Source organism: Arachis ipaensis, chromosome B1, assembly GCF_059453495.1.
Source record: "Arachis ipaensis isolate K30076 ecotype BB chromosome B1, ASM5945349v1, whole genome shotgun sequence".
NCBI lineage: Eukaryota > Viridiplantae > Streptophyta > Magnoliopsida > Fabales > Fabaceae > Arachis > Arachis ipaensis.
In genome coordinates, this window is record NC_142436.1 from 5598077 (window position 1) to 5610319 (window position 12243).

General features: G+C 30.4%; 1 protein-coding gene across 1 annotated transcript; it reads right to left on the reverse strand.

Annotated features, from left to right (window-relative positions):
* Positions 1-354: 354 nt before the first annotated feature.
* On the reverse strand, positions 355-4689 carry LOC107616284 (GDP-mannose transporter GONST2). Its single transcript, XM_016318260.3, has 10 exons — positions 4563-4689; positions 3802-3987; positions 3470-3662; positions 3157-3296; positions 2917-3046; positions 2726-2824; positions 2320-2474; positions 2105-2221; positions 699-796; positions 355-598 (listed from the first exon to the last, which is right to left on the reverse strand). The coding sequence occupies exons 2-10, from the start codon at positions 3981-3983 to the stop codon at positions 555-557; spliced, it is 1158 nt and encodes a 385-aa protein (XP_016173746.1). The 5' UTR covers positions 3984-3987; positions 4563-4689; the 3' UTR covers positions 355-554.
* Between the last annotated feature and the right edge of the window lie 7554 nt (positions 4690-12243).

The window sequence follows — 12243 nt, forward strand, 5'->3', positions numbered from 1 at the left end:
AACCAGAAGGGATTAGGAGAGGGAGAGAAATAAGTTTTCCTCATTGTTGAAGAGAATGAAAAATCTCCTTAAAAAATATTTGTTGAGTTATTACACCTTATATACTATGTACTCTTTATGTACTCTAACTAAAAAAATAATTACAATAATAAGCCTATTATTGATAAAGAAATAATCTAAACAACAGCTTTCTCAAAAGAACATTACTAATTACTTCAAGGACAATGCCACTTATTGAAATTAGTAATACGTGCCAAAAATAAAAATCAAGGTTTAAATCATTCAATATATATAATTCCTGTGTCTAATAATAATAATAATAATAATAATAATAATAATAATAATAATAATAACTGTATATGAAAAAAAATAAACATAAAATTCGTTGATATTATTCTGAGTATAAATCTTGCGTGCTTTTTTCAACTATTCACCTTGACCTTGCGGTGTGTATGATAAATAATTAACTATTTTCATATATGTGACTCTATATATCACAATTAATTGGTACATAATATATTTATTATAACTTATAATAATGATAGCTTCTGGGATCATGACATCTTAGCTTTTGCAAAGAATACACCAGCAAAGAGGCCTGAAAATATTATAATAATGTGCATTATCAATATAAGATAAAAGAACTTAAAAGAGAAACTAGACAATAATAATAACAAGGAGGTGTTGTGATGAATTACCAAATAAGATGCTGAACAAATTTGATATACTTAGTGGAACCTTGAACACTAAAATGCCAGCAATGGAGATTGGAATCTTGTTTAAGGAACCTACAAGACTATATGTTTTGAACATACACAATGATAACAGAGACATTAGAAATTTGGAGGGAAAAAAATTGGATTCTTTTTTTTGGCTTGACATCTTGTCAATTTTTTCATAGATTAAGAAGTTACATTTAAAATTTTACGTTGATTAACAAATCTCTAGTTCTTTAGTTATGGTAAATTGGCAATATAGTCTTTCTTTTTCTAAAAAAGAAAAAATAAAAAAATTACAAAAGATATCCAATCTTATTTGAATAGATGTTGTGTGAAATCAACTAATTCTTTTGACTCCTTTCCGCTAAGTATAAAAATACCCAAAATTATTAGTAAAACTTTCAGTATTTTTTAGAGCTGTCAAATTGGCCAAATACATTCGTTTAGGCTCGATTTACCTAAGTTTACAAGTTTTAGGTCTAGAACATTTAGGTAGCGTTTGATGTAGAGATAAAGACAGAAAGATTGAGATTGAGAGACAGAGATTAAGAGAAAGAGATTGAAATAAATCTCAGTATTTTGTTTGGTGCAAAATAGAAGACAGAAATTGAAACAAGAATGAAACTCTAATTTAATTTGCACAAAGGGTAAAATTGAAATTAATTAATTGAAATGAGAGTATTTTAGGTATAAAATATTATTAAAGTTTCAGTCTCTATCTCTAAAAATTTTAGTCCACTGTGTCCTCACTTTTTGGAGGTACTGAAATACTGAAATTTTGGAGACAGAGATAGAAATTTTAGTACCAGTCTCTGAACCAACAAACATGATACTGAATCTCAGTCTCTCAATCTCTGTCTCAATACCTCAAAACAAACACTACGTAAGGCTTACTCCACAATGGGTGGGACTCTTTATTTTTATTCTTTTATTTTCTAAAAATAGTTTGAACAAAAAATTCAGTTTTAAGAAAAAAGGTTTGAGAAAAAAAAAACTTTTGAACAAAAAGAATTTAAACAAATGAAGATTTTTAAGTCGATAGATTAGATCTTTAAGTCGAATCAATAAAAATAAAAAATATGTTGAATTTTTTTAAAAAACACAAATTCTTTCGTTCGTAAAATGACCCGTTTAACTAATTTTATTTTTTTGGTTAATCAAATCAAATCTCTTTGTCGTCTTACTTTTATAGCCTTAATTTTAAAGACAAAAATTCATTCGTTTAAGTCGAATTAACGAATTAGTATTATGAATTTGACCCATTTTAACGAACAGAGTGTTTTTTCCTAATCTCGGAATACTAATACACTCTGCCACTAAGAAATTCTGAAGCTCCCTTATGCAATCCATGTATTGAATTATTTGAAGTAGATGAAATTAATTACCTATATGTGGTAGGTCCAGTTTGATGCAAGAACCACATTGATGTGAAGCTGATAGAAAGTCCAATGAATCCACTTGCAGTTGCAACTCCCCAAAACATTGGCAACTTCACCACATTGCTGCAACCATAATACCAACCTTAATCAGAATCAAAACACCATAAACAACTAGTTAGGATTCTGATTGAGTTTCTGAGACTAAGAAACGTATCACTCACGCATGTATTACATAATCCAACTCGCCAAAAACAAAGATCAGAACCATGGCCAAAGGTAGAGACAACAAATTATTCAGCAACACCATTGAAACTTCATTTAGAGATCCTGATTTTGTTGCTTTCTTTGCTTCATCCATCACCCATCTAAGTGTAAGCTGTCACAAAGCATTTCATTCCATTATACTATTATAGTATGTTTCTGTCATGAAATTATTTATTCCAAAAATTTAAATTGATAGAAAAAAATATATAAATTTGCAAGAATCTTGCATAGGCCTTATTACTCGTCTATCGAACTAAATCTTTTGGTAACAGAAGTTCTGATACTATATCATAAAACTGCTTATTCCAAAAGTTTAACCCGATAAGAATATGAAAAGAAAGCAAAGGACTAAAATCTACATACAGAATAACTTGCAGTAAGAACACAATTGATAATCTGCCATGCATAACCAACACCGTCGAATGAAAGATCCGTAATGCCGCCACTCACGGCGGAGATAATCTGTATCAAGAATGTTAATGTTGTATCTTAACTAAATTTAAACAAGTGAGTATATATAATTATGATGTAAGAAGAATGAAAATTCTATTTACCATGAGAAACATGGCAGCCCACACTTTTGAATTTTGATGTTTCCTAAACAAATATAATTCTCCAATTGCTGTCAAGATATTTGTCACATTCTTGAGAATTGTCACCATTGCAATATTTATGAACTTCAAACTGCAAATTGAAAATAGTTCACCATATAAAAAATGGTTTCTCTAATGATCATCATATCCAAATCTTCTTAGATCTTAAAAAAAAAAAAAGAGTTGATTATTATTGCATACCTATACATGCCTGATACAAGCATGCTAATAAATATGACATTGACAGGGATCCAGACTCTAACCAGCCTCCAATTTAGCCTTTCAACCGAAATTCGGCCGAAAAGCGACAACAGAACCACAACCAGAGTGCTAATAAGGTTCTACAAAGCACAAAAGAAGTTATATCGATGAAGAACTTTTCATATACTATCTCTCTGTCTATTTTTTTTAAGTGTTATTTTTGGAATAACCGTATATTCCAAGAATAACACTTAAAAGTGCATAGACAGAAAGAGTAGTAAACGAACAAAAAAAAGGAAGAAAACCAACTTACTTGATAAAACATAAGTGATATTCCTGCATTGAAATTATAACTTGATAAAACGATTTTGTTTAGCATTATCATGCTGCAGGAAGAAATACAGTATGCCGTGCCGGAGATAAGCGGCCCGGACTTCTTAGCCGATCTACGCAAGCAACGTCCTTCGTCGTCGCCATCTTCTGTAACTTTACTAGTTTTCAGAAATCTGCTTGTAGAAATAAATCATGAAAAATGATTAAAAACATGCTACCATGGTTGAATAAGTAGTTCCAATCACTCCTAACCAAAACAGAACATCAAAGCAACAATTAAGTGAAAATGATCTTAGAAGATTGGGTTGAAACCTATCATTCAAAGCTCTACGCTCTAGGTTGGTTGCAAAATTGTTGAGCACCTTGGCTTGCTCATGAATTCCATTGAAAATTGTGTGCACTGCATTAGGGTTTTCATCATCTAGTGCTAGTTCTTCAGGGTCATGATGATGATCAACAATGTCTAACTTATAATCAGACGACATATTAATCATCAACCTGAATGGAAGAAAAAACAAAGATACATAAAAAACTAGCTAGTCATAAAGATGAAGCACAATCTATTTCAGATTTAAAACAAAAACATCATCATAACCTTGAAAGTGATGTGTAAAGTCATGATCTACAATTCTACATTGAACCTCCCAACAATGTAAGAGTAGAATCAAAAGACAATCAAGTTTATTGACTAAAATCTTATTTTTACAATATTCTAAGATACTGTTAGAAAATAATATGTCATTTGTGTAGCTAAGGTAAAAAACTAAAAATATAGTAATAAGCAAAAACAGAACATTTCATTAAAGCAGGTCCAATTTTCCAAATTCCAAGCATTGTGAAGAAACCATGTGAAGGGTCATGCAATTCACACACAGCACAGTTGGAAGAACAAGATTCAAGATGCAAGAATTCAGCATAAAAGCTAAAGAATAAACATATCCCCCCCAAATCCAAAAAAAAAAAAAAAAAGCACCAGACAAATCTGAAAAGCATGATACTAGTCAATTTCCAAACATATTATAGAGTTCAAAACATCAAGAGACTATAAAAACCTGAAGAAGTGAGATTCTTACTGTTTATGCAGCAGCAGCAGCAGCTAACTAGCTTTCTAAAACAGTGATCATTCACAAAAGGTAGAAACTTTGAACTAAATGGAGCATACCCAGATGAAGAATTGGAAGAAGGATTGATGAGAAGTCAATAAAGAGTGGAAAGAACACGTATGCATTCAACTCTTTTTGAAGAACACGCAAAGGGGAATGATGAAGAAGATGAATTGAGCAATAATGAAGGTATGTAGTTGAGAATTGAATCATTGATGAAGATAAACATGAATATGAACATGACATTGATGAATAGAATGCGGGATTCAAGGACCGCCAAGGAAGTAGAGTTATGGAACACATTCCGAGGACTCCAAAGTCAAACAGGTTCATGCAGCCATGGCCTTTAGCTTCAAGAACAAGTAAACACTAATAACAATAACAAAAAGTATATAAAGGTGATGGATTTTGCGTATGAATCAATTCCAAAGCTTTTATTTTCTGTTTTTGTTTAAATCAAACAAATTCGTGGCAATCACATATTAATTCACGCCATGTTATGTTGAGAATATTGCATTCATATATCACAAGCTAGTCTAACTTCTAACTCAAGTTCAATTAGAGTAAATTAAATAAAAGATTATTTTATTACGAGGTATGAATTTTGTTTTATTTTTAAGTTGTTATTCAAGGTATTCCTCATAAAATTTAATATATATACACACACAAATACTATATGTATCAATAATCTATGTATAAATATATGTATAGTTTAACTCATTTTTAATATGTATTTTATATTTCAATGTGTAGTCTGCATCGACAGTGGTTAGTGGATATATATTTTTTAAGTTTAATTTATACTTTTCACAATTAAAAAATTTAATATAGGTGAACTCAATCATATCCTCTCTAAAATAAAGGTTAAATTACCCCTTGTGACATATACAGTACTTATTGATAAATTATCCTTTCATCAGAACTTCAAGATTCACGTTATTTTTTCTTTTCTTTATGTTTCTCTTGAAATTTAATAACAGTGCCATTTTCATCATTTCCACCAAATACACCTCTTCCCTAATTTAAAAAAAAAAACTAATGCATTAGTGGGAGCATATTAAACTATGAAAAAGTCTAGGGGGCTAGCAACTTTGTTAAATTCTGGCCCGCATGTAACCAGCAAAGAAAAGTGAGTCATTAGATGAAATCTCACACCAATCTCACACCATTAAAACCATCATTGATGGCTACAAATAACAAAAGTTGCTGGCCCCCTAGCATTCCTCTTAAACTATTATATTGTCACAAAATATTAAATTATTATTCAGATAACAATAAGACAAAATGGAATAAGTATTTTAATATTCACATTCGCCTCAAATATTAATTAATTATTTTATTATTCATGCCATTAATTACTTACAAGAATTTTATTTATGGTGCAAATTCATATCTGTCATACAAACCCATACCGTCTTGCTTCTCTCCGAACGTAATATCTTCTAATACAAAAAAAATTTTAGAAAGAAGAGAGCTGAAAAATTGATAGTTGTGCTCGTTGAAATTGGAGATTAAAAATGTAAGAACAAGTTCAAAATCCTAACTTAATTTATTGGAAATGGTGATTCGATTTAAAAGGAATTAGAATTTTAAAATTGAAGAAGAAGTGTATTTGGTGGGGATGATGAAAATGACATTATTATCAAGTATCAAGAGAAACATAGCGTCAATTGAAAAGAAAAAAGAAGATAACGTGAATCTTGAAACTCTGGTAAAAAGATAATTATCAATAATCACGGTATATATCACAAAGGGTAATTTACCCTTTATTTTAGACTGTTATTTTTTATTACATATATGCTATTATTATTTTAAATTTTAAAAATAATATAACCAAATATTATTGTAATTTATGTTTATTAAAATCCTTTTATTAATTTTATTAAATATAATTATTACAACTTTTGGTAAACTATTTTTAAAACAGAAAAGCTCTACATCCATGTAATTTTTTCATCCAAACTATTCAAATAACTTCAATCAAACGTGCCTCCCCAACTCCCTTACGCGTTTGTTATACACGGGTCTCATATAACGTAAACCTTGTTCTCTTCTCGCGTTTTCGTTCATCTTCTTCTCTTTCGCGTTCTTCTTCTTCTTCTTCTTCTTCTTCTTCAACCTAATAAAATTCGTCGTTCTCCTCTATTCGAGTTTTTCTTCTCTACTCGCATTCTTCATTATTGATCTGCATTGAATACAACGTAATAAGCTCCGTTGTTCTTCTTCTTCTTCATTTTTTTTTTCAATCTACACTTCTGAATGGAAACAATAAATCATTCAACTTCAAATAAGTTGAATGATGTTATTATGTTGAGACAGTTAGGAAATGATTGTTGCATGCTATCAAAATAATCTTAAACACTGAACAAAGTAAAAGGAGGCCACTGAACCGAACAACATTTATTTGGTAATCAAAATCACAAAGACCACCGAACCAAACAATGTTCATGTGGTGAATAAATGGTGATCAACTTTCAATTAACAAGAATAGTATTTCTCCTCCTCTTCCTCCTCCTCCTTCTTTCAAATTCGCGCACGTAGGTTCTTCTTCTGCTTTTTCTTCTTCGCGCACGCAGATTCTTCTTCTTCTTCTTCTTCTCCTTCTTTAGTTATAATCATCACCAACAACACCAACATTTTGCTCGGTTAAGTGGAGTTGCTCATTTTGATTCACTTGATTGTTAATGTATTCAGTTGAGTCCTTGTGCATGCAGAAATATTTTTCTTACTGATTGAATATTTATCACGTTTTATTCAGCACATGATTGTTGTTCGGTTCAGTGGTGTTGGTCATTTTGGTTCGCTTGATTGTTATGTGTTCAGTTAACTTCTTTTGTATGGAAAAATGCTATTCTTGATGATTGAATGTTTATGACGTTTTATTCAGCACATGAATGTTGCTTGGTTCAGTGGAGTTACTCATTTTGATTTACTTGATTGTTAGTGTGTTCAACTGAGTCCTTGTGCATGTAGAAATATTTTTCTTTGATGATTAAATGTTTATGACGTTTTATCCAACACATGAATGATGTTCGGTTTAGTAGAGTTAGCCATTTCAGTTTATTTCTGTTCTACACAATTTAAAACTCTTCCTTCTCACCTTCTACTGCTTCTTCACTAGGGAGAGAAAGAGGAAAAGACAAAAAAAAATATAGTAGCAATAACAACAAAAGAATGAAGATAAGGAGAAAATACGTGAAGAAGAAGGAATGCGAAAAAGAAGGAGGAGAATGGTGAATCTCTGTTGCTGTTTTCGTTCGTTTCTGGTTGTTCTTTGCTAAATCTTATCGCCATTCTTCTCCAGTAGTAGTTTTCGCAAAGAACGTGACTGAAGTTTGAGTGATTTTGAGAGAGATTCGAAGAGAATGAGCGGTTTCATGTTGAGGAAGAAGTAACGTTTTTTCTTAATGAGCGCAAAGTAACGAAGGGTTTTCGAGCCCGTGTTTTTACTCGTCATTAATACGCGTGACTCTATTTGGATTTGGGCCAACTTAGTTACATAGTTACATGGATATATAGCGTGTCCATTTTTAAAAAGTCAAACAAGCTAGACAAATTTTGAAAAAAAAATACAAAATTCACCAAATCCACCCTAAATTTTCTATATTAATGACTTTTTGAAGGAAAGGAAAGTAAATAAGCTCTTCATACTACGAGGAGATATGAATATGATTGGATGATATATGATAATTTATACCAGTAATCAATTCTGTTAGCAAAGATTATACTGTCTAAACTAGTACTTAAGACTAGAAATATTCTTACTTAAACTTTACTCTAACCTTTGTCAAAATTCAACTCTCAGAACCACTACCAGATCCAATCTTATACAAAGACTTCTACTTCCTAAAATTATAATTTGGTTTAATTACTTTGTTAGTTCTTATAATTTTATCAAATTTTTAATTTAAATATTTATATTTTTTTTCTTTTTAATTGAGTCCTTATACTATTTTTAATTTTATAATTAGGTCATTTTCATGTCAAAAATATTAAAATAAATAGAATATTTCTCACAAAATATATGCGGTAAAAAATCTAATTAGGTTTTTAATTATGAATACTTTTAATTTACAAAAAAATATTCAGTTAATTATAACATTTTTTATACTAAAAAAGACTTAATTATAAAATTAATAACGGTATAAAAGCCCAATTGAAAAAAAATATAAAAATTTAATTATAAATTTAGTAAAATTACAAAGACCAATAGAAATAATTAAACCTTATAATTTATACAATAGCACCTAGGAAACAAAACTCTCTTAAAAAAAACTATTCAGTCTTTTGGGCAGGTTTGTCATAATTTCTGCCTTCTTGCACTTAGCCCATATCTCAATTAGTTAAAGCAAGTGGTGAGTCATAACTAACTTAACTAATCTTATCCTAACAACCATAACTAACTTTTTGTTTGGAAAATTTAATTTCACAGCTCTTACCCTTTATCTTTGTCATGTTATCTTCATATTTAATTGCTTCCTTTACATTCCCTCAAAAATTAGGTGAGGTGTTGAAGTCACTCTAAGTTTGTGCTTGAATCATTCAAAGAGAGGGGTTGATAATGGATACAAGTTATTGGATGAAACCATAGGTGTAGGAACTAAATTAGCATGGATCATATTGGTTTTGGATAGTAAATCCAGCATATATATTTTTTATGTATTGCTTTTTCAAGGCCAAGAAAGAAATTAAATTTGGCCACATCTTCGAGAAAAAAATAAAGTTTAATTGATGTATAAAAACGTCAAATTTCATATGGATTGCTCCCTATTGCTAATCAAAAAAGGAAAAGTTTAGGAGCAAGTAACTTTTTCAAATTCTGTCCAGCATGTAACCAGAAAGGAAAAAGTGAGTAATTGGATGAAATCTCACACCAATCTCGCACCATTAAAATTATCATTGATGACTATTTGATGGCTACAAATACCAAAAGTTGCTGGCCTCCTAGCACTCCTCAATCAAAAAGATTATTCGTACGCTAAAAATCAGCCACCACCATATATTTATATACAAACTGAATCAGTTACAACAAGTGGAGAGTCATAACTAACTTAACTGATCTTATCCTAAAATAACTAACTTTCTGTTTAGAGAATTTTACAGCTCTTACCCTTCCTCTTCTTGTTCTGTTTTTTCAGATATAGTTGCTGCCTTTATAAGCTCAAATCACCCAACTCCACCATCAGACCACTACAATTTTTTTAAATTACTACAAGCATATGAGTTTTATTATTAATAATTTGATTATCCTGACCTGATTATATTAAATTTTACGAAAGAAATAGAGATATCTTGCTATAATGTATGGCCAATTGAGTTAACAAGATATCATAGTAAATTGAGTTAATTAACATCAATCATATTCCATTTCTATAAAATGGAGTTTACAAATTGGCTTAACAGAAATATCCAACTAGAAAACTAATTATTTATCGATCAATATCAGTTAATTTTTTTAAAATTTTATTTTTAACTCACGTTAACATTTAAATGAACATAAAAAATCACATGTCAGAAAAATATCTAAAACTCCCCTAATAAAACATTTAAAAGTGAAATAGAATATTTAAAGTCAGTGATAGTTTTATTAAAATTACGAGAAAGACGAATAATATATTTTTTTAATTGAAATAAGATCCTAATAAGTGAAGGCAAAGAAAAAAAGTAAATTAAAAAAGTCTTAAGAAAAAAAATTAGTTAAAATTAACATATAAAAAAATTTCACATTAGGTTTGACTGCATGCAACGTTTGACCACATTTTTAAATAGAACACAATTAACTAAGACTAGCACACACACTACTTGCTTTAATTTCAATATTATTATATATTCGGACCAAATTAAAAACATCATTTTTCTGTGTGAATTTCTATGAAAAACAACTTGAAAGTTGAAATAATATAAGGGTGTAGGTCCACCGTTTGATACCAAAATATTAACGGGAATTAGGGGGTGCACATGGGTCGGGTGAAGTCGGGTTTGATGTGACTCAAATCCGATCCGAAATATACACTGGGTCTATTTATTAGACCCGAACTCGATCCTAGATCCGATGAAACCAATACACTTTCGGGCCACAATTATACCGGGTAAAAACCGGGTGAAAACCGGGCCGTTAACATTACTATACGTTGATACCTTCTTGTAAGCTAACATGTAAAAATATCCAAATTTCTAAGACTCCAACCATTATTTAACATGGTAAAATTCACTTAGAAAAATATAACAAAAACCAACCATTCTTTAAAATTAAAGCATAACCACAATCAATACTAAAGCAAAACCACAATCAATACTAATATTGTCTAATAATACCAAATATTTGAATCAATACAAATAACACAATATTATGCATTAGTCTAAAGTTTTAAGCATTCTAAACATAAAACATTAACTTATAGTCTTATAATGACTAATAACACAAAATATTAAGGTTTACAATACTTAAATTCCACATAAGAATAGTCATGATTCATCACTAATAACACAAAATATTAATTGTGTATGATGACCGGGCCACCGGGCCGACTTCGGGTGACCCGAGCTATGACCCGGACCCGACCCGAAATAATGACCGGATCTATTTTTGAGACCCTTACCCGGCCCTAAACCCGATGAAATCACACCAAATTAGCCCCTAAAGTGTTCGGGACCGGACTGGGCCTTCGGGCTGGGCCGGGTCTGTGCACCCCTAACGAAAATGTTTGGTAACCAAAGAAAATCAGCCAAAAACAGTCATAATTTGTTTTATTTAGCATTAATTAATTGTCGCAACAATTAATTAATATTAAATAAGACAAGTTCTGACTGTTTTTTTAATCTACCTAGCATTACCCAATATTAATAATTTATAGATTGGAGGCTTCATTATTGGTTACCCAAGTTCCAACTGTTCCAAACTACAACATATAAATGTGGGTTTCATTCAACAAATAAAATTGTTAAAGCTTCAATTAGCATTGCATATTGTGTAGACTCCTAATTGATCTTGTACATGAAAAGGGGTGCATATAGGGGTAGAAGGGTAAATGGCTATTCAAAGTTGGATAAGGAAGATCCTCAAGAGAAAATGCATAGAAGGGCACAGTTCTTAATCTACAAAGAGTTGAACAAAGCAGATTCTATTAGTAAGAAACCATCATCATCATCATCATCATTTGTTATGAGGATTAGAATGTTCAAGTTGAAGACTAAGATTGGGAACACATTGAGGAGGATCAACAAGAGAATCTTCCCGTCATCATCATGTGGGGTAATTAAATCACAAGTTATGGATCAAGTGAAATCATTCAAGAAGCAACTCATCATTGGTAGAGGACAATTCTTCAAAGTCTAAACACTTTCTTCTCCTTTCTTCTAATATTATTCATTAGCAAGATGCACTAAAATTGTTATTTGTATTCATTTTTATCTTGTACACTAAATGAAAAAAACACACTTAGTTTCTTGATCTATTAATAAATGTGGTATAAAATAATTTATTTGATGATTAGAAGACGGGTGTTAAAATATAGTATGTAAAATAAAATAGATCTCGCTAGAAACCAATTAGAGTGTAGGCAATTTAGAACCAATTAGTTGAAAAATAGGTCTATTATAAAAAAAAATGAATCTCACAACTCTAAGTTTTTAAATTTTAAAATTAAAAATA